Raw genomic sequence first — 24396 nt, forward strand, 5'->3', positions numbered from 1 at the left:
CTTTATTTTGGTGTCCCTGGGGCTCACAGCATCAAAAGGGGTATTCTCCAGACAGAGCGAGCTCACCCTGTGGGTGAGGATAAGCAGACAGATGAGACCATCCCAGAGTCCCAACCCTGGTGCAAATCCTTGGGTCAGTGCGAGGCGCAGACAGGCCGAGGCGCTGCCCACTTGGGCACTGTGGGCCAACTTGGCATAGCTCACAGCCAGAGCAACTTAACCACCGCCCCAGTTCAGTGCAGGGCTCAGAGCAGGGTCATAGCGGGCGGGGCGGAGCGAGAGCCCGGCAGGAAGGAGGCGTGACCAACACAGAGCGGCCCACCCCAAAGGCGCTCCGCCCCTGGAGTGACGTCACCGGCCAGCCAGCGGGCGCCATTTTGAAAGTGGAGTCGCCTGCCCCTGCCGCCGGGGCCGCCGTCGCTGTCGTAGCCGCCGCCGCTGCCGCCGCCGCCGCTGCCGCCACCACCGCGAGAGAAGGATCACGAGAGGGGACGCCCCCGAGTGAAAGCTACCATCCTGCCGGCCGCTCCGTCCGGGCCGCTTCCCTTCCGCCCCGGCTCCCGTCCCCTCCCCCTTCAGGTGCCATCCGCCTCCATCCGCGCCCTCGATCCCCCCATCCCCAGGTGAGGGGGCTGAGCCCCGGTCGCGGAGACCCCGAGGAGCCCGGCAGGGTCATCATTTGCAGCGCGACATGGCAGGTAAAGGAGAAACGGCCCTCGGCCGGCTGACAGGGTGCCGCTTCCTCTGCGCGCTCTCCGTCACCCCCTAGCGACCGTGGTGGCGGGGCCTTGGCCTGGGGCGCTGGCCCAGTGCGGGGCGGGCGGGCGGGCCTGGCACTGGGCTGGGGTGGTGGGGCCTGCAGGCAGGGCCCCGGGCCTGGCACCGCACGAACACGGCACGGGTGCGGTGGGGGTGGGGGGCTGCGAGGGTGGGGCGGGTGCCGGCTTGCAGATGGATCCCCTCTGCACCCTGCTCGCTCCGCTCCTCCGCACATAGTCGTTCCACTCTTCCCCGCCAGCTGCGAGCCTTCCTGCAGAAACATATTCTGCACTGATAAGGAAGAGCGCTTTGCAAGTTAAAATACAATGGAGGCATATGTCCGTGTGTCCCCCCCGCCCCTCCCCAGCACCACACGCACGTTTTGGGTAGGTCAGATTTTGAGGGTGTAAGCCTGAATTTCGTGGCGGCTGTGCTGCCTTCCATGACTTACTCGTTGTCACCACGGGTGAGTGCTAGGCATTTAATAGAAGTTGTTAAGGATTGGGGTGGGAGATGGGGGAGAAGCAGGTAATTTCAACTTTGCATTTTGCACGCTATCGTTTGTGCAGATGTCCTTTTCCCAGAAGGGTTTCTCGGAGTTAAAATAGTTGTGGAGTTCAGTGATATAAATAGCCAAAGAGAGAGAGAGAGATTTCATAAAAGCTTGCAGTGAGGGGAAAAGCACGGAGAAAACCCGATTGAGAATAATTTGGCAAGTAATAGGTAAAGGAAAAGCGAGGGTTAATGGCCTTTGAGGGTCGGTTTTCTTTGTACATTTTAATCTTGAAGCCCTTCAGCTAGTAGAGTAATTCTAGATTGACATTCAGTTTCTTTTCCAGAAATCCAGGAGTTTGCCCCCTCCCCCATTTCCTCTTCAATCCCGGCAGTGTCTGAGATTAAACCAGTTTTCCTTGTCTTTTCAATATTTACATAGATAATAGGACTTTCAAAGAATTTATGTTGGGCTGATTTACAGTTTGCTACACAAACAAGCTGCCCTTTGACCTTGCCGAACAATAAAATGATAATTGGAACTGTTTTGTAGGAGATGACATGTTGGCAAAGTTGCCCGTTCCGGGCCCTTTGGGTTCTCGGTTAGGCAGAGGGAGGCAGAGTCAGCATCCTTTGACCAGGCATTGCCACCCCTTTTCCTGTGTCTGCCGCCAGTGATTTGCTCCTAATGAATGCAAAGAAATGGGTGTTGTGTTTACTGTGTCCATGCTTCGGTGGTAGGGTTCACATGAATCATTCCTCTTCTCAGGAAGTAATGTTCCTGAAGTTTTCTCTTCGTTCTATATTTCATGGTAGTTTAGTCTTATAACTCTTCTGTAGGCCCTTTCGCATGTTTAAAGGAAAACTAACTTTGGGTATTTACTTTGGTTTCTGGTAGGTCTTACTTGAAAGACTCTGTCTTCAAGGGGCAAGGAAAGTGGAAATGAGGTTTTGAATATCTTTACTATGATAATGATTGATAAACTGTATGCCTTTGTATATTTCATATTTGCAGTCTTGTTTTGAATGCTCTACCAGCTATCAGAGCCTAATTTGGTTCGGTTCCAAATTCGTGGGCTCAGTGGTGGCTGTGTATGTGGGTAGTATCATGCTAGTCTCAGATACCATCTCCGTGCTTAAGAGAGTAAACAGAACAGAACTCAGTTTTAATTGCTATGTTTTCTTCTTTTAGGAGCTGGAGGAGGGAATGATATTCAATGGTGTTTTTCTCAGGTGAAAGGAGCAGTAGATGATGATGTAGCAGAAGGTAAGAAAGTTTAACCATGACAACAGAGTGTTGGCTTAAAAGTTCTGGTACTGAAGGAACATGAACTAAACCGAGCCTATTACACTTGAAGACTGTTTTGTGTTTAAGAGGTGGGACAATAGTTTTAAAGTTCTTCTTTCTGAAAAAGTCTTTACATCTCTTTGTCTTGTTTTATTTTTTTCATTGAGTTAATGAAGTAAATGGTGAGCAGTAAGTGCTCCGAGGTTCCTGTAATTGAGGTTTCCTTGTTACATACGTTCTACATGCAAATAACTGGACTTTCATGTTTGCCTTTTTGTTTTCAGATAATTAAGTAGAAATAGATGCCAGCAACACTTAGCCCTTTTATTCTATGGGGAGACTTAAGTTCTTTTGAACTTAACTACTTTGTGATTGTAATATTAGTTAACATGTTTGTTGAAAACATGCTGGCTCAAATTATTCACTTTATTATTTTGCAGGGATTCATGTTTGCAGTTAGGATATAATAATAAATCACTTTTCTAGGGGACTTTTTGAGATAGAACCTTGTTAATTTATTTCAGAACTTCTTTGAAGTTTTGGAATGTGAAGACCTTGTACTCATTCTGAGATGATCTTTTGTGTTAAAAACAGATAATCTCAAAGGATGGTTACATTATTTCTTTGCTTAGAAATAGTTCAAGTTTGTGGGATAGGTAGGTGTATGAGAGAAAGAGAGAGAGACAGACAGACAGACACACACATATACACACACACACACACACACACACACACAGAATCCCTGACTACCTGTTTCCCCAGCAGAATCGTGAGATTTTTCTAAACAGAAAGTCAGACAAGTTACAGCATGAACTTCTGGTTTTCAGAAGGTTGTCTGTGAAAATGTAGACCCTTTCTCTAGAGTGTACCTTTTCCTGGTGAGGTTGGGGTGCTTCCTCCCAACCACAGAGTGCTGTTGTGATACTTTTTTTTTCAGGTGGTGGTAGGGCAAAGATTGTTGACTAACCAGATGTTTGGTGACATTTGTCACCGTTGTGTGCTCAGTGTGGTGAGTCCTATTGGAAGTCACTGGTGTAGTTGTCATATTTTACAAATTCTTCCACCTTTGTTTTTCTGGTGGGTCCTCATCCCCTTTTTCACATGAGAAACCAGAAACTTGGAAGAATTAAAGAATTTGAGAGAGTGACTCAGCGATGGTCACAAAATCAGTGTGTGCTGGTTTTCTGTTGAACTCGTTTAAAGAAATAAATCCTACATCCAAGGGAGGTGTCCAGTATTACTGATTTTGTAACTCCATTACCTGTTGAGTAGTACGCACTCAAGATATTGGATCTTCAGTTCTGTGTTGTGTAATACTCACCACGTTATGAAAGTGCTCTGTACTTGGAAAACATTCCTTGGTTGCATTCTATTTATTCCCCTTATCAAAGGTCTCCCGAATACTAAGAACTGGGGTGTGTGGTGTCTAGAACATAAGTTGTGTACCCTTAAACTCATTTTGCTTGTTAATCATGGGGCAGAAGACTTAATCAGAAGAAATTGATTTTCTAAGCTGAACATCACCACTTAATGAAACAAGTGATAGTTTGTGAATGTCCATGTATACAAAAAACATATATGGTGGATCAGTTTTAATTCCTGTTTGTTAGTACTTAATAGCTTCACTTTGCTCTTGATTCATTAAATAGCTTTCTAGGTTACATGCTGTTGTGACAGCACATTCTTAACAGCTTCAAATGTCAAGACTTGGAGTGTGTGCTTTAGGAAAACAGAACTTGTTCAAGTACCATGGCTTCACAAGTACATAACACCATTGTTTTCAAGTTACTCTGCTTTGATTTGCAGATTCTTGGAAACTGTATGTATGTCTTTGTCTATTATATTTACCAAAGGGAAGTTTTGCTTTTCTAATGTAGAATGATTGTTATACATGGCCCATAGATATAGATTAGAATCTTTAGATGGTTGCCTCTTGCTCCACCTTTAGATCGCCTGCTTTCTGCTAATAATACCTTCTCATTTCTTTGCTGTCAGTGGCTTACGATGTGTGAATGTCCCCTTGCAGCCAGCCAGCTGCCAGGGCATGCTGATTTGCTTGTGTAGTACTTTAATCTTCTATACCTGCTTTCACATTTGTCCAATTTTGATTCATTCTGTCTGGATTGTAGTTGTTTGGGTCCCATCTGTGTCCATGCAGGGTACCCCCCCCCCCCTGGTTCTCTGGAACTATCTCCATAGACCAGGCTGGCCTTAAACTCACAGAGATCCACTTACTTCCTAGTACTGGGATTAAAGGTGTGGCTAACATGCCCAGCTATAGTAATTTTCTGAGTAAGTCTCATTTTCTTCTTGTTTCACTTCTAATTTAATTTTAAACACAATCCTGGTTTGTCATTTTTCTCGGAAATCTTTAGTGGATCATTGGATCCATTGGATTAGAATGAAATTTCAGCCGGCAAAGTGTAACATTTCTTCAATATGGTTCTCTTAAGTTCATGAGGCCACTGAACTGATATCATATAAGCAAACCCTATGCACTGTACTTGTGATTGTTTTTGCTATTCTAGGGATTGAACCCAGAGTCTTGTGTATGCTAGGCAATTACTATACCACTCAGGTACATCCCCAGCTGCCAATCCCATACTGATGTGTCTGACATCCTCCTACAATTGTTCCCTTATCAGAATCCTACTCATCCTCAGTCACACATAGAATCTTTTAATCACCTCCTGAGGAAATCATTTTTAAAATCTCTTTTTACAGCACTTTGTTACATAGATACTATATTTAGTGCATTGAACCTCTCTTGCTACACGGCAAGCCTAGAGCCAGAGTGATCTTCATTTTCCTGCAAATGTCCTATGTAAACTACTCTGCCTAGAACAGTACCTGGCACACAGGAAGCATTGAATATCTTGAGTAAAAGTCAGTGTTAGCTGTTGCTAGGTTTTTGAAAGGAGAAGAAGAGAGGTGGAAGGTAGGATAGTTGGGGTGAACTTCTGGCTCTTATATTTTATTTACTCTGCAGCCTTTCTGTTTCTGGTGTGCAGCTTTATACAGAGAAGGCAGGAGCCCCTGCTCCATTGTAAATGAGTCTGTTGCTCTGGGTCAGACATAACAATGACAGGAACTGGATGGATACACAGGACTGGATGAAGTGAGCGCTGCTGTTTCTTACTTTCTGCTCTTCTTTCCAAAGATGTCAGAAAGAGGTTGCCCCATATTGTTACTACTGGTAAGTTTTAATAATGAGTTTTAACTGGATCTACTTCTTAAGGCTCAGGAATTTTAAGTACAGAATAGAGCTTGACACTCAACCACAGGCTCTTGCTGTCTTTGGTGCATTTAGGTCTTCAAGTCAGGACACCCATGCTGTGATACTGTTCTGCCTACTTGGATCTGCAGACATACAGCTTATGTGTTTTACCTTCAGAATAACTCCTTGTTCTTGTTTGAGAAGAAGTTGAAGTACTAAAATCTGTCATTCTAGTTTGCTCATGTCATGGAGTTCTTGTAGTCTTGTAACACTGTTGCATTTTAAGTCTTTGATTTTCTTTGATCTGTAACACCACTGTGGTGTTGGGCATATCCATTACCCATCCGTGCCTCTTTCTCCATTATAAAAAAGACTTACTGTAAACCCTGACTTAGTGCTATTTTGATGTTTAAATGAACTTATACCTATAACAGAACACTGACCTTGCTGATAAGAATAGGCAGTCTTGATTTTGAGACATGGTCTCACATGTAACTCTGGTTGACCTAGAACTTGCTTGTTGGCTTTGAACTCAGAGATCCACCTCCACCTACCTTTGATATCTGTCCTGTTTTTGAGACTGGAACTCTGTGTGGTGCAGTCTATGCAGGCATGGGACTTGAGAGATTCCTGCCCCAGTGCTGGTAGTGCTGGAATTACAGGTTTATATGAGCATACCCCTATGTGAGAGCCTTGTCAAGATTTATTGTTACTTTGGTGCTTAGAGCAAGCAAGGGATAATTAGAGGTTAGGAAACCGGGGGATTGTCTTACTATTTTATGTGTGATTGTTTTGCCTGCACATACTCTTTCTACTATGTGTGTGCCTGTGGTCAGTAGAGGTCAGACAATCTAGACTTGCAGTTGCAGACAGTTCTGAATTGCCAAGTGAGTGCTCCTAATCAGACTGGGGTTTTCTGGAAGAGTAGCCAGTGTTCTTATCTCCTGAGCCTTCTCTATAGCCCATAGAGTGTACATGGTCTTAAATAACTACTAAAGCTTTGTCGGTCAAAGTGAAGGCATGGTAACCGTTATGTGTGGAACCTCATTCTATACAGCTGTGGATGGCATTACACTTGTGGTCCTTGCTTCCACCTCACAAATACTGGGATTATAGGCAAGTACCATCATGCTTGAACTTAAAAATTCTTTAGTTACTGTAATGAATTTATGACATCCTCATTTGTATGTAACATTGTATTTTGCTTTTATTTGCTTCCCTCACTGTATATACATTCTTTGATTGCACTAGCAAAGTCTAAACAACTGAGTTGAAGATTAGAGAAAATGTGAAACTAGTACACAAACAGAAGCTACTAATTGGCCTAAAAGCAGTCCCTGTAAGCAGATGGAGGGAGTTCTCATGAGGTCAGGGCGTAACAAGCATCTTAACCTGGGTGGTAGGTGTATATAGATAGATGTTTGTCTTTTTGTATTAACTTGAACATTTTTGTTTTGACACCCCATCCCCACGCCCGTGACAGGGTTTCTCTTTGTAAAAGTCATGGCTGCCCTGGAACTCACTTTGAGCTCACTGAGGTCCATCTGCCTCTGCCTTCCAAGTGCTGGGATTAAAGGCCACACTGCCCAGCAGCTGCCCCATTTTTATACACTTCCCCCACTTCATCTTTTCCCATCTATTGCTTGAAGTATGGCTTCAACAAAATAGAAAAAAGTGAAACAGGGATTCCCCTTCCTCCCATTCACTCCTTGAGACAAGATCTCAGATGCCCAGACTGGCCTCAGATTCTTTATATTAGACTCCCAAGCTCACTGCATATCAGAGACTCCCTTGGAACTTGTGATCCTCTGACCTCACAAGGGAAAGGACTTCAGGAGTGCACTACGATATCCTGCTTATTTAATAATTTTTTAAATAAAATTTTCACTTTTAAGTATATTTTTCTGATTTGTATATTTGACAGTCTTGAACTTTGTTTCATAGGCAATTATTTTAGGATAGGATTTTGTCACATAAAACCCAATTTTATGAAACCTGAATCAAAATGCACTATCTTTTCAGTTCTTTGCTTCCTTTTCTGTTAGGGTTTAAACTTGTGAACTGATTCTTGGTAAATATCCCAAATAAGGACATGAAAATATTTTGAGAAATAATCAGTCTTTAGGGTATACCAAAACATGTTTTAAAAATCTATTCTGTATGATTAATGGTAGAATATAAACCAAATTTAATGTGGTCTCTATTCCTTAGAGTAGTATTTTTTTTAGGTTTAGACATGAAGGTAAGTTAGAAAAAAAAAACAGTAGAAGCCTGTTTTGCAGGTTTCAAAGCATTGATTGAAACGTGGGCCATATTCTACAACCAAATGACCAATGGCAATGGTCTTATTTAGCTTTCTTCCTTTGACATGGGCTACCTTTCAACATTAGCTTTGCTGCTGACCTAATCATTCATGGCAAGTGCTGTCTTTCGGTGTAAATTTGCCCAACAAATAATCCTCAGTGGCATTCTGTAGTATCAGGCAGTTTCTTTGTTGTATTTTAAGCTAGTAAGTTTTTTTTTCTTTTATACATTTAGTGATAAAAACCTGTAAGAGATAGTAGCTTTTTGTTTTGTTTTGTTTTTCAAGACATGGTTTCTCTGTATTGTTTTTGGAGGTTGTCCTGGAAGTCACTCTGTAGACCAGGCTGGCCTCGAACTCACAGAGATCCGCCTGCCTCTGCCTCCTGAGTGCTGGAATTAAAAGTGTGCATCACCGCCTGGTGAGGTAGTGGCTTTTAAAAGTGAGTTAGCTGGCGTTTGTCTCAAGTTTTGAAAATAAATTGTAAATTAAACATAATACTCTAATAGTAATTTTATAATCAATTTAAAATTAGTCAAATCCTTGAAAATAGTGGAATAATTAGAATGGTGAGATGGAAGATTGCTTATGAGTAGACAAGTTCTTTATTTATAAATGTGTGCTTGCTTGGTTCATCTTCAGGTTTAGTTGCAAGAAGAAAGATGACTATATTGTAAGTTAGCTCTTTAATGAGAAAATTGAAATATTGAAGATAGGTGTCTGGCTTAATATCTTTGGTTGTAATGTTTTCCTTGTTTTACCTAAGGTGAAGATAGAAGTTATAATTGAGTCATTAAGGAATCCCAAGTTGTTTCCTCAATAGAAGGAAAGAAATAAAAACCTGGACACAGATTAGAGTTTTCTGTCTATGCCAAGTATGTAGAAGAGTTGACCTGGCTGTTAAGTAATAACAACTGTTAGCATTATTGAGCATTTATGTAATATATGTGGTATACTTTGTTTCATTTTAATTTGAAATTACATTTATGTCTGTATTGTGTGATGACCCACATGGTGGAGGTCAGAGAACTTGGAGTCAGTGTTCTTCTATGTGGGTTCCTGGGGATTGAACACACATTACCATTCGGAAGAGTCTTAACCACTGAGCTATCTCTCGGCTCTGTCTGACTTTTCTGTATGTGGAGATACTGTCCACATTATTCTGTTGCCCAGGCTGGCCCAAAACTCACAGCAGTCTGCCTCCTGCCTCAGCCGCCCAAAGGGCCTAGATGACTGGCTTGAGCCACTGCATTACTCCTGGGTCATTGCTTTGTGTGTATTTGTTTATTAATCTTGACAAAAATCCTGTGAAGTAAGCAGACCTTGTTGAGAAGGTTAATGTATTAACTATAATCTTGTGCAAGTGGAGCTACTAAGATGCTTATCTTGCCTTCATTTTCCTAATGCAATTTTATTTCAAATGCTTATCCCCAACCTGAGCTCCGTGGCTCAACCTGTAATCACAGCCTTCTGGAGGCTGAGGCAAGAGGAACATGAGTTTGAGGCTAGTGTGGGATACAGAGCAAGGTCCTGTTTCGAAAATAGATAAGTTGATCCTGTTTTAATTCAGATGAAGGTATTTTATATTTTTTGTTTGATTGATTGATTTTTGTTTAACCAAGAAAGAGGTCGACTTTGAAGTCCATCCTTGGGCCTTCAACTCCCGTATTGGGATTATAGGCCACCATGACCACAGTTGCTCTTTTTTCTTTATATTTACAATATGGTTTGTTTTAGGGGAAGCTGGTGCCAGTAATGGAACCTAGAACTGAGGCCCTCGCTAGGCAGTCATTCTACTGCTGTGCGCCCAGCCCATATTTTTGTTTTGTTATTATTTCAGTTTGGAGATGTCCCAAATTTTCTGCTAATGCCATTTTGAACTGAAATATGAACTATATAGATGGATTAGAATGCTTTATGAAACTTTTAATGGCTGTAAATTTATATTGTGTATGTTTATACATAGGCAGTTTTCTGGTCAGAGTAAATAACCACTGTGAAAATAGTTGCCACTTAGTTCCCTTGTTCTCAGTTATGGTCTGGCAACCTCTGAACTCGTTGAAAATGTTTATGAATTCAGAGTTTTTTCATAATGATAGATACTACAGTGAATTTGCCATTATACATTATTGCCATTTAGAACAATAAAGAGAAAGCCACATGGGTCAGCCCAGAGGCATCTTAGTTGGCATTAATCAGTACAGTGGCACCCATATTGCTAATGGTCACAGTCATCCTCAGAAACACACACTAACTAACTGAGAATGCACCCATTATGATTATTATCATTGAGACAGGGTCTCTTATATAGTCTTGGTTGTATTTGAACTCATAGACCACAGAAGTCCACCTGCCTCCCAGGTGCTAGGAGTAAAGGTGTGCACCACTATGCCCAGCTAGAACTGGCCAGTTGTACTTGAGAATACCCTTGGCAGAGTATGAACTACTGATACTTTGGCTCATATGCCTGGTGGATAAAAGTTATGTTACAAAATGGAAAACATACCAAAAGCATTTCTGCAATAGAGTAAGGTATATACTGTATAAGGAAGAGCTTTTTGTAAGACTTGTTTACCGAGCTAGCTGCTCTCTTCATTTTATTTTACTTTAAGAATTGAGAAATGAGCCAGGTGTGTTAGTATATACTTTTAATCCCAATACTCAGGAGGCAGATGCACTTGGATTTCTGAGTTTGTAGCTAGCTTGATCTACATGGTGAGTTAACAGCAGCCAGAGCTACATAGTAAAATCTGGTCTCAGAAATAAGTAAAAAAATAGAGCTGATTATTGGTACAGGTCAGTAATTCTAGACTTGAATGCAATGCCATTTTCCTTTTCCTTTTGGTTTTTTGAGACAGAATTTCTTTGTAGCTTTGGAGCCTGTCCTGGAACTCGATCTGTAGACGAGGCTGGCCTCAAACTCTCAGAGATCCATCTGCCTCTGTCTTCCAGGTGCTGGGATTAAAGACGTGCCACCACCTTCCAGCCAGTTTTGGATTTTGAAAGGTCTTGCAGATGGAATCAATAGTAATATAAAGAATGTAGCTTTTGTGCTGTGTAATAGATTGAGTCAACATTTTGAGAAATCTGTATGCCAGAGTGAAGTGGTGTTTTATAGATACCAGTGCACGAGATGTTACAGAAACTGTTGGGGCAAGTATAAGCAGGTACTCTGGAATTGAAACTGCAGCCTGCTGCAGAGCTTTCGAGGCAGGGTTTCTCTGTATTGTTTTGTAGGCTGTCCTGGAACTCGCTCTGTAGACCAGGCTGGCCTCGAACTCACAGAGATCCACCTGCCTCTGCCTCCCAGGTGCTGGGATTAAAGGCGTGCGCCACCACCGCCCAGTGGTTTTGGTGGTTTTTCTAGACAGTGTTTCCCTATGTAGCAGTCCTGGCTGTCCTGGAACTTGCTTTGTAGACCAGGCTTGCCTCAAACTCCCAAGAGATCTGCCTGTTTCTGCCTTCCAAGTGCTGGGATTAAAGGTGTGTGCTACCTCTGCTCCAGCTGGAAATAGGTTTCTAAATGAAGTGATTTTTTTTTAAATCTCATTTTTGGATAGGTAGAAAGGAAGGCAGTGAGTGGTGGGGAACAAACACTTGCCTTGCTAGTCAAAAGATTAAATGCATGAGCATTCCTGAAGTTCAGTTGTAGTTCCATCAGCAATATTGACACACTTCCATCAAACAGAACAATCTTCTAGTGTGTTACTGTTGTTATTTTAAGATTTTGTTTTTCATTTTATGAGTATTTTGCTTGCATGTTTGTCTACACCATGTGCTAGAAGAGGGCATCGGGTCCCCTGGAAGTGGAGTTACAGATGGTCGTGAACCACTATGTGGGTGTTAGGACTTGAATCCTGATCATCTGGAAGAGTCTGCTGAGTCATCTTTTCAGTCAGTCTCAATGGTAAAGAAATAAAGACTCTTTCTTTTTTCTGAGATAGGGTTTCCTATGTATTGCTTTGGAAGTTGTCCTGGAGCTCGCTCTCTAGACCAGGCTGGCCTCAAACACAGAGATCAGCCTGCCTCTGCATCCAGAGTACTGGGATTAAAGGTGTGAGCCACCAGCACCGTCTGTGATAGAAGATTCTTAACCTTTTTTAGTCCTCAAATCAAGATCACTTAGTTGTTTGGCTGTTAGGAACTCACGGGACATTCAGAAATGCTTTAATGAACATTGCTTGCTTTGGGTGGGCTAGGAGATTGGAAAAGCTAGGCGAAGAATATTAGTTCTAGCACTGTTAAGGTTAGGCAGTCAGTGGCACTTGGACTGTTGGAGTAATTTAGAATTGTTTAGTAACAAAAGTTCAAGTGTGGTCATCTTTGTTTTTTCCTCTCCTGTTTTTTTTCTCAGCCTCCACCAGTGTTTTGTTCTCTGCTGTAATGTATATTCCATACCTTGTATCAGGAGTAATGGAATCTGATGAGGGTGGCCCCCACTTAGAGCAGGCTAGGGTCAGCAGAGATTGGAGCTTCTGAAGGTGTTGTATTGCCACTACTTGATTTAGCTTTAAAAATCCTCACCCGGAACTTGCTACTCATGCACACTCAGACAGTGTAAATGGCAGATACTCTCAAATGTGTGTCGTATATCTCTCTGGTCTTTGCCAGAACTTGCCTAGACTGATGAATATATTCAGTGTCCTTAGGATCTACAGGTGTTTGACGAGAGTGGAAAACAAATTGTATTGCCAGTGAGCAATTTTCCTTTTTTCTTTATCTCCTTTTTTAAATTTAGAGTATGATGGTTTTTCTAAAGTCTTTAGCTTTATGTGGATGTGCTGGGTAGGGTCTTGGTAAGATTCAGCCTTTGATTCCTCATCTGGGTCAAGGATTGTACAATTTTAACATTGAAGGGTCACCAGTACTGTTGTTGCTTGCTGTCAGGGAGACTGCATTGTGATAGACAAGTCAGGGTTTTTTTTCCACGGGAAAGGGGTTCAGGTACGGAAATAACAATTCTTTACTTTGTTTCTGAGTGGATTCATTGTTCTAAAAATTGTTCCACAAATAAGCATTGCCAGGGAGCTCTGTGTTAGATGTCAAACACAGTGGACAAAATAGAAACATAAACAAATTTGGGATGGGAGCTTTGTACTGGCCTTAGAAGGGCAGTGAGCATCAGAGTGCAGATCCATCTCTGTATTAAACTGGTTTAGTTGAGGCTGGATCTTGCTGTTTTAGTCAAGTTCACATATGTTACATTGTCTCCCAGAGTTGTGAGAATGCATTTAAGAAATAGCCCTTTGATCTTAATTATCCTTTCACAATTTCATGCAAATTTATGGAGTTTTTTTGTCATTTATTCCTCCTACCACATTATCCCATTCTGTTAAACCCTTCCCAGGGAGTCTGGCCTCTTAATTTTCATGTCATTTTGTTTGTTTTTGAGTTCAATTAGGGTTGCTTTTATGACTAGATATTGTTTTTTTTAGTTAAGACAGAATATCCCAGCCAGGTGGTGGTGGTTGCACAGCACTTGGGAGGCAGAGGCAGAGGCAGAAGCAGACAGCTCTCTGAGTTCAAGGCCAACCTGGTATAAAGTATGTGTCATAACAACTCTTTCACAGTCAATCATGGTATTTTATCAAATAAAATAAGATAGCAACTTTTAACATGTTAGATTCATATCAATCTTCTTAAAACTTACAGGCTATGATATTTCATGCACACTCAGACAGATTATTCTACCCACAAATACAACAGGGGTTACTGCTAAAGGACTCTCCTCATCAGCAGACTCCTGATTGTTTCATAGTAAAGATTTTTTTGTTTGAATTAGAATTTAATAGCATTCACAGTACTATCAGAAGCAGGAACCAAACACCAAAGGAATTAATAGTCCTTACTAAAAGTTGTAAGAATTCTTTCCCAAACTGGGTGTTGGTGTCACACGCCTTTAATCCCAGCACTCGGGAGGCAGAGGCAGGCGGATATCTGCAAGTTCGAGACCAGCCTGGTCTACAAGAGCTAGTTCCAGGACAGCCTCCAAAGCCACAGAGAAACCTTGCCTTGAAAAAAAAAATTATCTCCCAAAATGTAGAACAGTAAATGGAGAAGTCAGGGAGTGGGGATTGGATCAGTAGTACATGGTCCCCAGAAAGAACAAATGTGAGAGAAAGGAGAAAACAAGATTACCTTACAAGTTGAGAAGGTCCAACATGTACCACCACCATCTCAATAGATTACACAAAATAGCCAAAGCATACCCTCAGAAAGGGAGAAGCCAGAACAAGCACCAAGACCCCCAGCTCCTCAAAAGCATTGCAGCAGTAAGCAGACAAATCAGTGTCTTCCAGAAGCCAGGGAAAGGTTAACAAGCCAAGCCTGACTGTGCACTGCACTAAACTGGAAGCTAGCCAGGCATGTCCAATCTATAGCCCTCAGGGTGCATTAGCTGTGAATGGAGCCCCACCACAGACTGATACTTTGTGTGTGATTGTCGAGTGAACTTTGTAGATGACAGCACTTACGGTCCCTTCCCCCAGGTCTCTAGGTTTGTGTCAGGTTGACAACTCAACCTGTACAGAGACATAGAAATTGACTGTTCTCTGCTCTTCTTCCTGTTCTCCCAAGTGTTGAAGTGCTCTTCACTATAGTATTTAAAATAGCAGTGGATCCTGATTCTGGTCCTTCCTTTCCCTTCCTAGACTGTATTTGTATCTTCTCTCCTAGAAGTGCCTAGGTAGCACTGTCTGTGCTTCTCTTGTTAGAATGTAAACAGAATCTGGATCTCTGAAAGGTGAAGCCAGTGAAATAGCCTACATTTGTTTTTTTTGTTTGCTTTTTTTTAATGTGCGGTAACAGTATTATAGGAAAATACATATGAGGTGTGTTTGCTTTTGAGACAGGGTTTTATTGTGTAGTCCTGGCTGTCCTGGAACTTACAGATAATCCGCTTGCCTCTGCCTCCTCAGTGCTGGGATTAAAGAGGTGCTCCTGTGCCTGGCTATCTTCATTTTGTTTTATGCATTTGAGAGCTGCCAGTGTTAAGGTCATGTGTTCCTTACATAAGTTCTTTCCCAAATACTTTTTGTGTTGTTGTAAATGGAGTTTTAATTTCCCTTTCCAGTTGCTCATTGCCAGTCTGTAGGAACATGCCACATTTTTGTGAATTAATTTTGTATTCTGTAACGTCATGGAACAGCACTGTTGCTGCTTAAGTGGGGTATTAAAATATTTGAAAATCCCTGTTTAAGAACCTGGGACTTGGGGTTGGGGATTTAGCCTAGTGGTAGAGCACTTGCCTAGCAAGAGCCAGGCTCTGGGTTCAGTCCTCAGCTCCTAAAAGAACAACAAAAGAAAATAGGTATCTGGGACTCTGGAGAGAGGAAGCTGATCTCCTTGGCACTGTACTGTACATTTCTGGACAGGATGGCTGCATGTGGAGTTATATCCTGTGCAGCTATGTGATAGCTCTGAGTCTGATGTCTTTGCATTAACATCCTTTTTAGTTCTGTTTCCTAAATATTCGCTTTCAGAAGACTAAATTTCAGAAGAATCTAAATTGGTTCTGACTTTCTGTGGACCCCTCCCCCACAACACCTTCCTTTTATTTGAAACAGTCTCACTGTGGCTCAGGCTGGCCTTGAACTCTGTCTCTGGAATGCCAGGATCAAGAGTGTACTCTACCATATATACTTTGCCTCATTGTCCCTTCTTAATCTCTATTCTCAGATGGTAGAATGTGTGTCTAAATTATCTGTAAGATATTGAGGCCGAGGTAGAGGAGTTAATTTATACCGTAGGGAAGCTTTTCACTTATTAAACCCTACCTAACTGATGGGGGATGTCCTTCTTCATGAATATGTTTCTCTTATTGGTTTAATAAAACGCTGATTGGCCAGTAGCCAGGCAGGAAGTACAGGCGGGGCTACCAGACTAGGAGAATGCTGGGAAGGGGAAGACAGAAAGAGAGAGAGTCCCAAGGGAGACACCATGCAGCCACCAGAGGAGTAACTTGCCAAATCATTACGGGTAAGACACAGCCTTGTGGCAATACATAGTTTAATAGAAATTGGTTAGTAATTAAGAGAGAGCTAGCCAATAAAAAGCCTGAGCCATCGGCCCAACAGTTGGCTATGGTAGCAGGCATAACAGAAACTCTGTCTTCAACTAACTATTTTGTTTTGTGAACTAGAATACTGTTGATATTTACACATTATATAGCACTAGGTATGCCTATCACTGAGCATATCATTTCAGGGGCTTATGTTCAGCTGCGGATGATTTATGTACTCTGCTGAGCAGTTATGTGTCTAGTTATTTTTATATTGTGGACGTGTGACTGAGCTTACTGAGTTTTGTGGTTCACAAAACTCGGTAAGAATGATGGCTCAGAGGTTAACAGCACTGGACCAGCATTGGATCCTAACGTGACTCCAGTCCCAGGGATCTGATGCTCTCTTTTGGCCTCTGAGGGAAATGTGTGCATGAGGTGTACAGACATACATGCAGGGAAAACACTCATACCCGCCATTATTATTATTAATTTTTTTGAGACAGGGTTTTGCTGTGTAGCCCTGGCTCACATTTTTTAAAATTAAAAAACAACAATAAAACTCAGCACTCAAGAGGCCCAGACAGTAGGATTGCTGCAAAGTTCAAGGCTGCTGTTGGTTATATGAGATAGTGAGTACCAGGCCAGCCAGTGCTACACTATAAAACACTATCAGAAATAAAGTTTAAATTGCTTTGTGGCTTTGTAGACTAGTAGTTTCTCTATGTAGCCTAGGCTGCCTATGATTTGTAATTCTCCTGCCTTAGACTGTTGGGTACTAGGATTATACCCAAGTGCTACCACACCTGGCCTAAACTAATGTTTTAAATTGAGTTTGACATTGAAGTTTTTTCAGAATTCAACAGCATTTGTTAAAATTAACCATAGAAGAGAATTTCCTGGGAATTATTGATGTAGGTGAAAATCCTATGTTTTGTTCAGCAGTAGAATGAGACTATCCAGGTAGGAAAACCAATATATATTTCCTGTCACTTTTTTTAAAAAATCAAAACAGAGGCTTTGAAAGAATGTGCAAACAACCTTATTTAAGTAAATAGCTGTGTTGACTTGTGGCAAATGGTGATCTAAACTCATGTTATAATAAATAGGCAAACACTGTGAAATGTTCAACTAGCATAATGGGGAGAGTTCAGTATCCTTGGGAACCCTGGAAAAGTGTCCTAAGCTGTGAGAAGCACTTGTCAGGAATATACAAACAAGCAGGTACAAACCAGTGCCACAGAGATAACATTGCTGACTCCCTTAGTGTTTGTTTACTGCATTGAGAGCCCCCTGGAGAGTAAGAAAGAAGGGACCTTGTACTGAGTGCCTTGAAATGACTATTGGCCTGTAAGACAGGTAGTTAGGTTAATTGGGTATTTCATATTTTTGAACCAGGGATTAAAGACCAAATAGATTGAGATCTGGGGCTATAAGTAAAATATAGAGTGCCTGCTTCATAGATCCTGCAAGGCCCTGTGTTAGGTCTTCAGTACTGCATACAACAGCAATGCATACATAAACCTCTCTGTCTCTCTGTCTCTGTCTCTGTCTCTCTCTCCCTCTCTCCCCCTCCCCCCCCTCTCTCTCATTCACACACACAGGGGTGGGGTGCTTCAGAGAGACAGGACTGGCAAGAATCTTAACCTTGATGCTCAGTTGAAATTGTTCTAGACTTCTCTTTTTGGCTTTTAGCATTACCACCTGGCCAGGCAGTTCTTATTTTTCCTATGATAACTAAGGAACTATAGTGGGCAGCCCTCATGATCACTCTGATGGATACTGCCCTCTGGTGTTCTGGTCTTGTGTAAGCCCCTCTCCTTAAATATGAAAGACCTAGCAACTGGCTGCTACAAGCATGGCAGAAGTGATGCCGTACATTTAGAGATGAGGCTACCAAAGAGGTTTGGGCTGCTCTCTTTGTTTTCTTTGAGGGAAACCAGTTCCCATTATTGTGAACTTTTCTGGAATCCATCTGGTAAAAAACTGATATCTCAGACCAGCACCCAGGAAAACTGCCTGACAGCAGCCATGGGAGTGAGTCTGTGGCTGACACCTACATAATTTTACCTCTGGAGCATCCTCACCTGACAACCAAAAAATAAAGTCACAGGAAACAACAGTTTTTATTTTGAAGATAGCACCAAATCTAAAGTTTATTTATAACCCCCATTGTGCTATTAAAAGTAGTCCACTGCTGCCTGTCAAAAATGCTGTCTGCCTGTCTTCTGGAAAAACAGCCCACCTCACCAGCAGCCCCAGTCCTGCCATCTCCTTTTTTATGTGGTTCCTGCTCAGCTGCTCAGGATAGGAGATCCTCAAGGCTCTCAGCCCACAACACTGGTTTTCTTTGCCTAACAGCAAGGAAGTCACCTTGAAATGTTACAAATCAGTCTAGCTGCCTACATAACATTCTGCTTGAATATCCAGTCAAAGATGTACAATGAACTCCAGCTGTTTTTCTCCTTCTGGGTATGTTTTTTACACATTGGTACTGTCCTTGGGTCCATCTATCCATTCACCCTGTTTCTGGCAGTGCTGCCTTCAGAATGCATTCTCTGGCTGCCAGCTAGTTCTGACCCTTGTCATCACTCGCTTAGTAAGAACGCAGTCACAGTTACCACCCCTTGAAATCATAACTTCCCTTTAGAATTTTAAATATGACTGCAGACCAGGTCAGAAAATGACTGCCTGATGTTTTATCTACCAAAATTGAGAAGAAAAGGGATTTTTAAAAAGATAAAAGCAGTGCCTGGAGAGATGGCTCAATGGTTAAGAGCAGTAGCACTCTTTCAGAGGACCCAGGTTCAATTCCCAGCACCCACAGCAACTCAGCTATCTGTCATTCCAGTTCCAGGGGTCTGACATCCTCACACAGACATGTAGACAAAACACTAATGCATATAAATACAATAAAAATATATAGATCACTAATAAAAATTTAGAAGATACTAAAAAGAAGCAGAAAGAATTCACTGAATGAAATTGTTTTTCCTCTCTTGTTTGGCTCTCAAGTGTCTGAAGCTAGCCTAGAACCTCTTTTTCAGGAGATTGAACTCTGATCCCCTGCCACCATGTTACTCTTACATTGCCTTTCTGTAAAAGTATGTGTGATGTTCCTTTTAGTTAAGGGTTTTTTGAGGTAATCAGTGGTGTGGTCTTCTGGATTAGTTATCCAGTGAATTTTTTTCCTTTAAAGTTTTCTCTGCCCCTTTAGATGCTGTTAAATGGAGCTTGTGAGATAAATACCTGCCTATTAGTGATGAGGTCCATTGAGCCTGCAGGAGGACCTGGATCTTTTTATGTGGATCTTTTATGTTTATTTTTATTTTATGTATGGGTTTGAAGATTTGTTCATTTCTGCCCTCTTGGCCTTTTGGTTTTAGTTTTTCATCTGTTAGCCTATGTATTTATTAATGTGAACAAGTCTACATGTTTGTGGTAAGCATTAAAACCAGCACACTGCATGTCGTTTACAACAGCACAGTACTGCACGCACTGCATTGGCTCTGACGCCAGGGTTGCTCACTAGGGTTTCTGAAGTATCTCTGCTTTGGTCTCCAATTTTCCTATCTGCTTACCTTCCTCTTCCTTCTCAGTCTTCTGTGAAGCAGCTTGAGTAATCCAGGGCACACAGCTGACTGGGTTGTTTGTAGTTAAAAACTCAATGTGTTGTCTTTGGGCATTAGAATAAGGTCTGTAAATTTTTTATAACATATCTAAAAATCTCTTTAGTCTTTTTATCTAAATACTTTGTTAACCCCATGAGAAAACAGATTTGCATTATGAGTGACCATCAAGACAAATGATCAGTGTCGTATGTTCTGATTCTTATGGCGTGGATATGATAATCCCGTTTGTAAAGTGTCTATATTGACATCAGTAGAAATCATTATGATTTTAAAAAGGACTTTGAAAATAATTTCAGCCCTCCCACCTGTTTTCTCTGTGTAGCCCTTGGCTGTTCTGGAACTCACTCTGTAGATAGGCTGGCTGCTGGCTCAGATCTGTCTCTTCCTCTGGAGTGTTGGGGATTAAAGGTGTGTGGCACTACTGCCCATTTAAAAAAATGTTTCATGTGTATGTATGCGTGTGCGCCACATGCTTTCAGGTACCCGTGGAAATCAGAAGTGAGAGTTGGATCCCTTGGAACTGGAGTCATGCAGAGTCCTCAGAGCCTTCTTTCAACCTTAAAAGGACTTCTCTAAAAAAAAAAAAGAAGAAGCAAAAACTGTATTATTGTGCAAGGGTCAAAATGATGGAAAAGTAAAGATGTAACCAGCAGTCACTGCCCTGATTAGCATCCTATGCCCATTCCGATGGCTATGAATGTATCAAAAGCACCACCACTCTGCATCATGGTTTTACCCATGCTGCCCATCAGCTCCCAACCCTGCATTCTGATCTCAGATAGGAGAAGGTGCCAAACAGCACCCCAGCTGCCATGCCTGTGGTGCAGCTCATGACAAAGCCCATCCTCATGAACTCAAGCAGCTGGCTGGAACTGCCTGTAGGGACCCACGACCACCAGCATCTCCTTCACTGCCACATTTGCTTGGCTCTGTATACACACTGAACGCTAGGAAGAGGGCTGCTTGTCATCCTACCGGATGACAACTTACTTTTTTTTTTTTAATTTCAAATTTTAAACCTGTGTAGATATGAGATGTCTGTGTGTTTTAGTGTCATGGAATGTTATTTGGGTCACATGGCTTTAATCCTGGCAGAAGCAGGCAGATTTCTTGTGTTCAATGCCAGTTTGGTCTGTTTAGTGAGTTCCAGGCAAGCCAGGACTGTACACCAAGACCCTATCTCAAAAGTGAAAGTGGACATCCTTGACTGATGGCTAAGATATCCGTAGATGTGTTTGTGGTTTGTTTGCATAGACACCAGAAGAACTGTTGGCATTACCATCGTTGATATTACTGGTGATTTGGGACTAGATCTCCATAGCCCTTGCTGACGGGATTTGCTATGTAGACCATGCAGGCTGCAAACTTGCAACACCCATTTTTTGGTACTGAGATTAAGGTATGAACCATCACTCATGATTTGCATTAGGCAACTTGAGTAATTTAGTATGTGAAGTTAATTATGAACCAGTTAAAAGTTACTGGACATCTGGTGAAGATAGTATATAACTTTAGGTTTAAACTGGTCAGCTGATAGCTCTTCTTGTAAACTTACACAGCAATTTTACATTGAGGCTTGCCTGTTAAAATCATACCTGGAGGCTATTGTATTAACAACTGTTTATCTCTCTTTGTTTCAGGAGGGTATGTAGTTATATTCTGTTTATCTACACATTGTAGTGATATTTACGATTTATTAAAGTTTGCCTGAGGATTTCAGAAAGCAAAGTCAGCCACAAGCCATAGAAGCCAGGCATACACCTTTATCCCAGCAGCCAGAAACTAGAAGGTGGTGTTACTTACTTCTAATCCTAGGACTCAGGATTAAGAGGTAGACAGATCTCTCTCAGTTCAAGACCACCCAGGGATACATGAGATTGAATCAGTCTAAAAGAATAACAGATCACACACCTTTAATCCCAGCACTAGAGGGGTATAAAAGATAGAAGCAGGGTCTTCAGTATTCAGTAGGAGGCATTCATTCTCCTGCCATACTAAAGATAGAAAGGCTCAATATCAAGGAGGATAGGAAGACATTGAGGGCTCCAGATTCTCCAGCCAGGCTGAGGAGAGGCAGCAATTTGAGGCTTGGTGAACAGTTAATACATGGATCAGCCCTTTCAGTCTGAGCTTGAGGTGACAGCTAGTGGCCATCTGCTTTGCTTCCCTGATATTCAGGTTGAGCCCCAATATCTATTACTGGGTCTTTTGATTAATTCGTGTTACAAACATGATACCAGATTATCCAGGAACAAGTTATAAAGAGTGACTGGTTCCAGATTGCATCTCTGGAAAACACTTTCTGAACCTCAATTCTCACAGGAACTTTAAAATGTAGGTTTTCTCTGAGCCAATGTTTTTTTTTTTTTGAGCTTGTAACACAACATAGTCTTTTTCACTAAGTTTGCATGAGGAAAGCTCTGGACACTTGTGCAATGCAGATTTCTCTATACTCTAGTTGGAAATCACAGAGAACTTGGAGTGATATTTAGCCAAAAGACAGTTGGAATCCTGACCATGACCAGCTTGGTAAAGCCCCAGGCTTCTGTATGTGTAAAAAGAGACAGCAGAGCAAGGCAATTGTAATACTGTTACTTGCTTGGGCTTTAGGCTCAGACTTCAGTGAGTTAAAGTAGACCATTTGGAAAACAGAGGTCATGCTATATGACCTTAACATCCTAGGAACAGTTAATATTTTGTTTTATTTTACTATTTTATAAAAGGTCTCATGTCAGCTGGGCGTTGGTGACACATGCCTTTAATCCCAGCACTTGGGAGGCAGAGGCAGGTGGGTCCCTGTGAGTTCCAGGACAGCCTCCAAAACAATACAGAAAAACAAAACAACAACAACAACAACAACAAAAGTCTCATGTCTACCTGTCTGCCTTTGTCTTCTGAGTGCTAAAGCGTTTCTAAGAGGCTAAGGTACCTCCTCTAGGTTATACAGATAATGGCAAAGTAGAGATTAGACAGTCTTTCTTTGGGGGCATTTACTATGCCTGTTCCATGAGTGTGGCCCTGAGAAGGCCTCATAGATGAAGAGATGAAGATATCCCAGCCCTGAGTAGGACCTAGGAAGACGCAAGCAGCTTAGTCTTGGAAAAGTATGTCAATCATTTCATTCTGTCCATGCCCTGACATGAAGGCAGTGGGAACACAGTGGAGGCTCTTGTTTCCAGATGTTTACTACAGGTCTTCCCTCAGCCTTTCAAGTACAAAAGGAATGTTCTAGTCAGTGCCAAGTGGGGAAAAGAAAGAGGAGGAAAAGAAATGTTTGGGGCCTGTTTCTTGGGGGTCTGTGAGTAGGCTGAGCCTTTTTTGTTTTGAAGGGAAAAGTTTCCCAAAGGGCAGGATTACGTTTAATTTGCTTTGCAAGGTATAGGAGACATTGCTCCAACAAAACCAGATCTATGGGTTTAGTGGCCTACCTTGGGAAGAATATTGAGGACTTTGAGCTCCCTCTAGAGGACAATAGTCAAAAAAAGATCCTCTTAAAGTTCTTCAGGAAGTACTGTTGTATGAATACATTGTCCTCCCCTTCTGGTGTTAGGGATCAGACAGGTCAGAACACCTCACAGATGCTAACTTAACTTCACCCCATTCTGAGTGTTTACATTAGGGAGAAAGGAGTCTTTCTGAAAACATGTGGATTAATTATATCTAAATAGCTATGTGGGGCCAGGGAAAAGATTGTGGAAATGGATCGTGCCTTGTAATTGGAATATGTATGTGTAACAAGCAGATCAAGAATCAGGTTTGTGACATGAATGGCCCATTAACATCTATGATCTTCTGCCAGAAACTCCCATTTGTAGCTTCACTGTGAAAAAATAAAATGGATTTCAATTTCAGATTGTGGAGGGGGATATCCTGATGTATACCGCCAAGGAGTCCCAGAACCGTCAAGTTCATCAAAGACAAGGCAGTCTGAGAACCTCATAGGTCAAGGAAGCTAGGGAGACAGACACTGTAATAGGGTAACCTAAATGAGGTCTTGGAACTGAAAAGGCACACGCAACAAGTAAGTGTAGTGTCAGGAGTCTAGAATGCCTGGGATACGATATTCCAGTATTTGGATTTTGCTACTTTTCTGTGACAAACTTATTTTCACACGGTGAACTTAACCTTTTGGTTAAGAAAAGCAGTCATAGTCAACCCTAACAGTGGTACACCAAACAGTCGAGTCACTGCAAAACCTCCAGGTCCTGTAGTGTGTATCCCATCCCTGACCCGAGCAGTCAGCTAGTGGTCTGTTATTTCAACCTCTGGTTGTGCCATTTGTACCTAGCTTTGCTCACTAGCCCAGTGAGATGGATCCGTGCTATTACTTATCAGTCCATACCTCAGCTGAGGCTGTTGAGTTGTATCCAGTTTTCAGTGATTACAAAGCCTCTTCGAGCATGGATGTCCAGGTTTTTTTTTTTTTCAGTTTTCATTTTACTTGGATAAGTACCCAGTGAGATGCTCAGTCAGCATAAAAATTTTAACCTAGGTGTTTGTAATAGTTTTCTCATAGCTGATAAAAAGCAATTTGGGGATGACAAAGGGCTTGTTTTTGGCTTATGGTTTGAGGAGGTACAGTCTCATGCTGGGGAAGGCAGTGGTGGCTGTTAATCCTGTCCACACTCAGGACGGTTGCCACCCATGGGTTTTTGCCTGCTCAGCTATACTAATCTGAAAACACAGACATTTGGGGGGTATGTTTCC

The 24396-nt window shown here is 41.9% G+C and overlaps 1 protein-coding gene and 1 pseudogene across 1 annotated transcript in view; one reads left to right on the forward strand and one right to left on the reverse strand.

The window, feature by feature from the left end:
- Window positions 1-379: 379 nt before the first annotated feature.
- Window positions 380-24396, forward strand: part of Ppp2r2a (protein phosphatase 2 regulatory subunit Balpha) — a 52914-nt gene continuing 28897 nt past the window's right edge. Inside the window, exons 1-2 of the mRNA XM_005075224.4 lie at window positions 380-698; window positions 2444-2518. Of these exons, the coding sequence (XP_005075281.1) occupies window positions 692-698; window positions 2444-2518 (82 nt within the window). The 5' untranslated portion in view covers window positions 380-691. The remainder of the gene's footprint in view (window positions 699-2443; window positions 2519-24396) is intronic.
- On the reverse strand, window positions 20355-20591 carry LOC110341860 (annotated as a pseudogene).

Source organism: Mesocricetus auratus, unplaced genomic scaffold (genome assembly GCF_017639785.1).
Source record: "Mesocricetus auratus isolate SY011 unplaced genomic scaffold, BCM_Maur_2.0 Super-Scaffold_100707, whole genome shotgun sequence".
In the NCBI taxonomy this organism is placed as follows: Eukaryota; Metazoa; Chordata; class Mammalia; order Rodentia; family Cricetidae; genus Mesocricetus; species Mesocricetus auratus.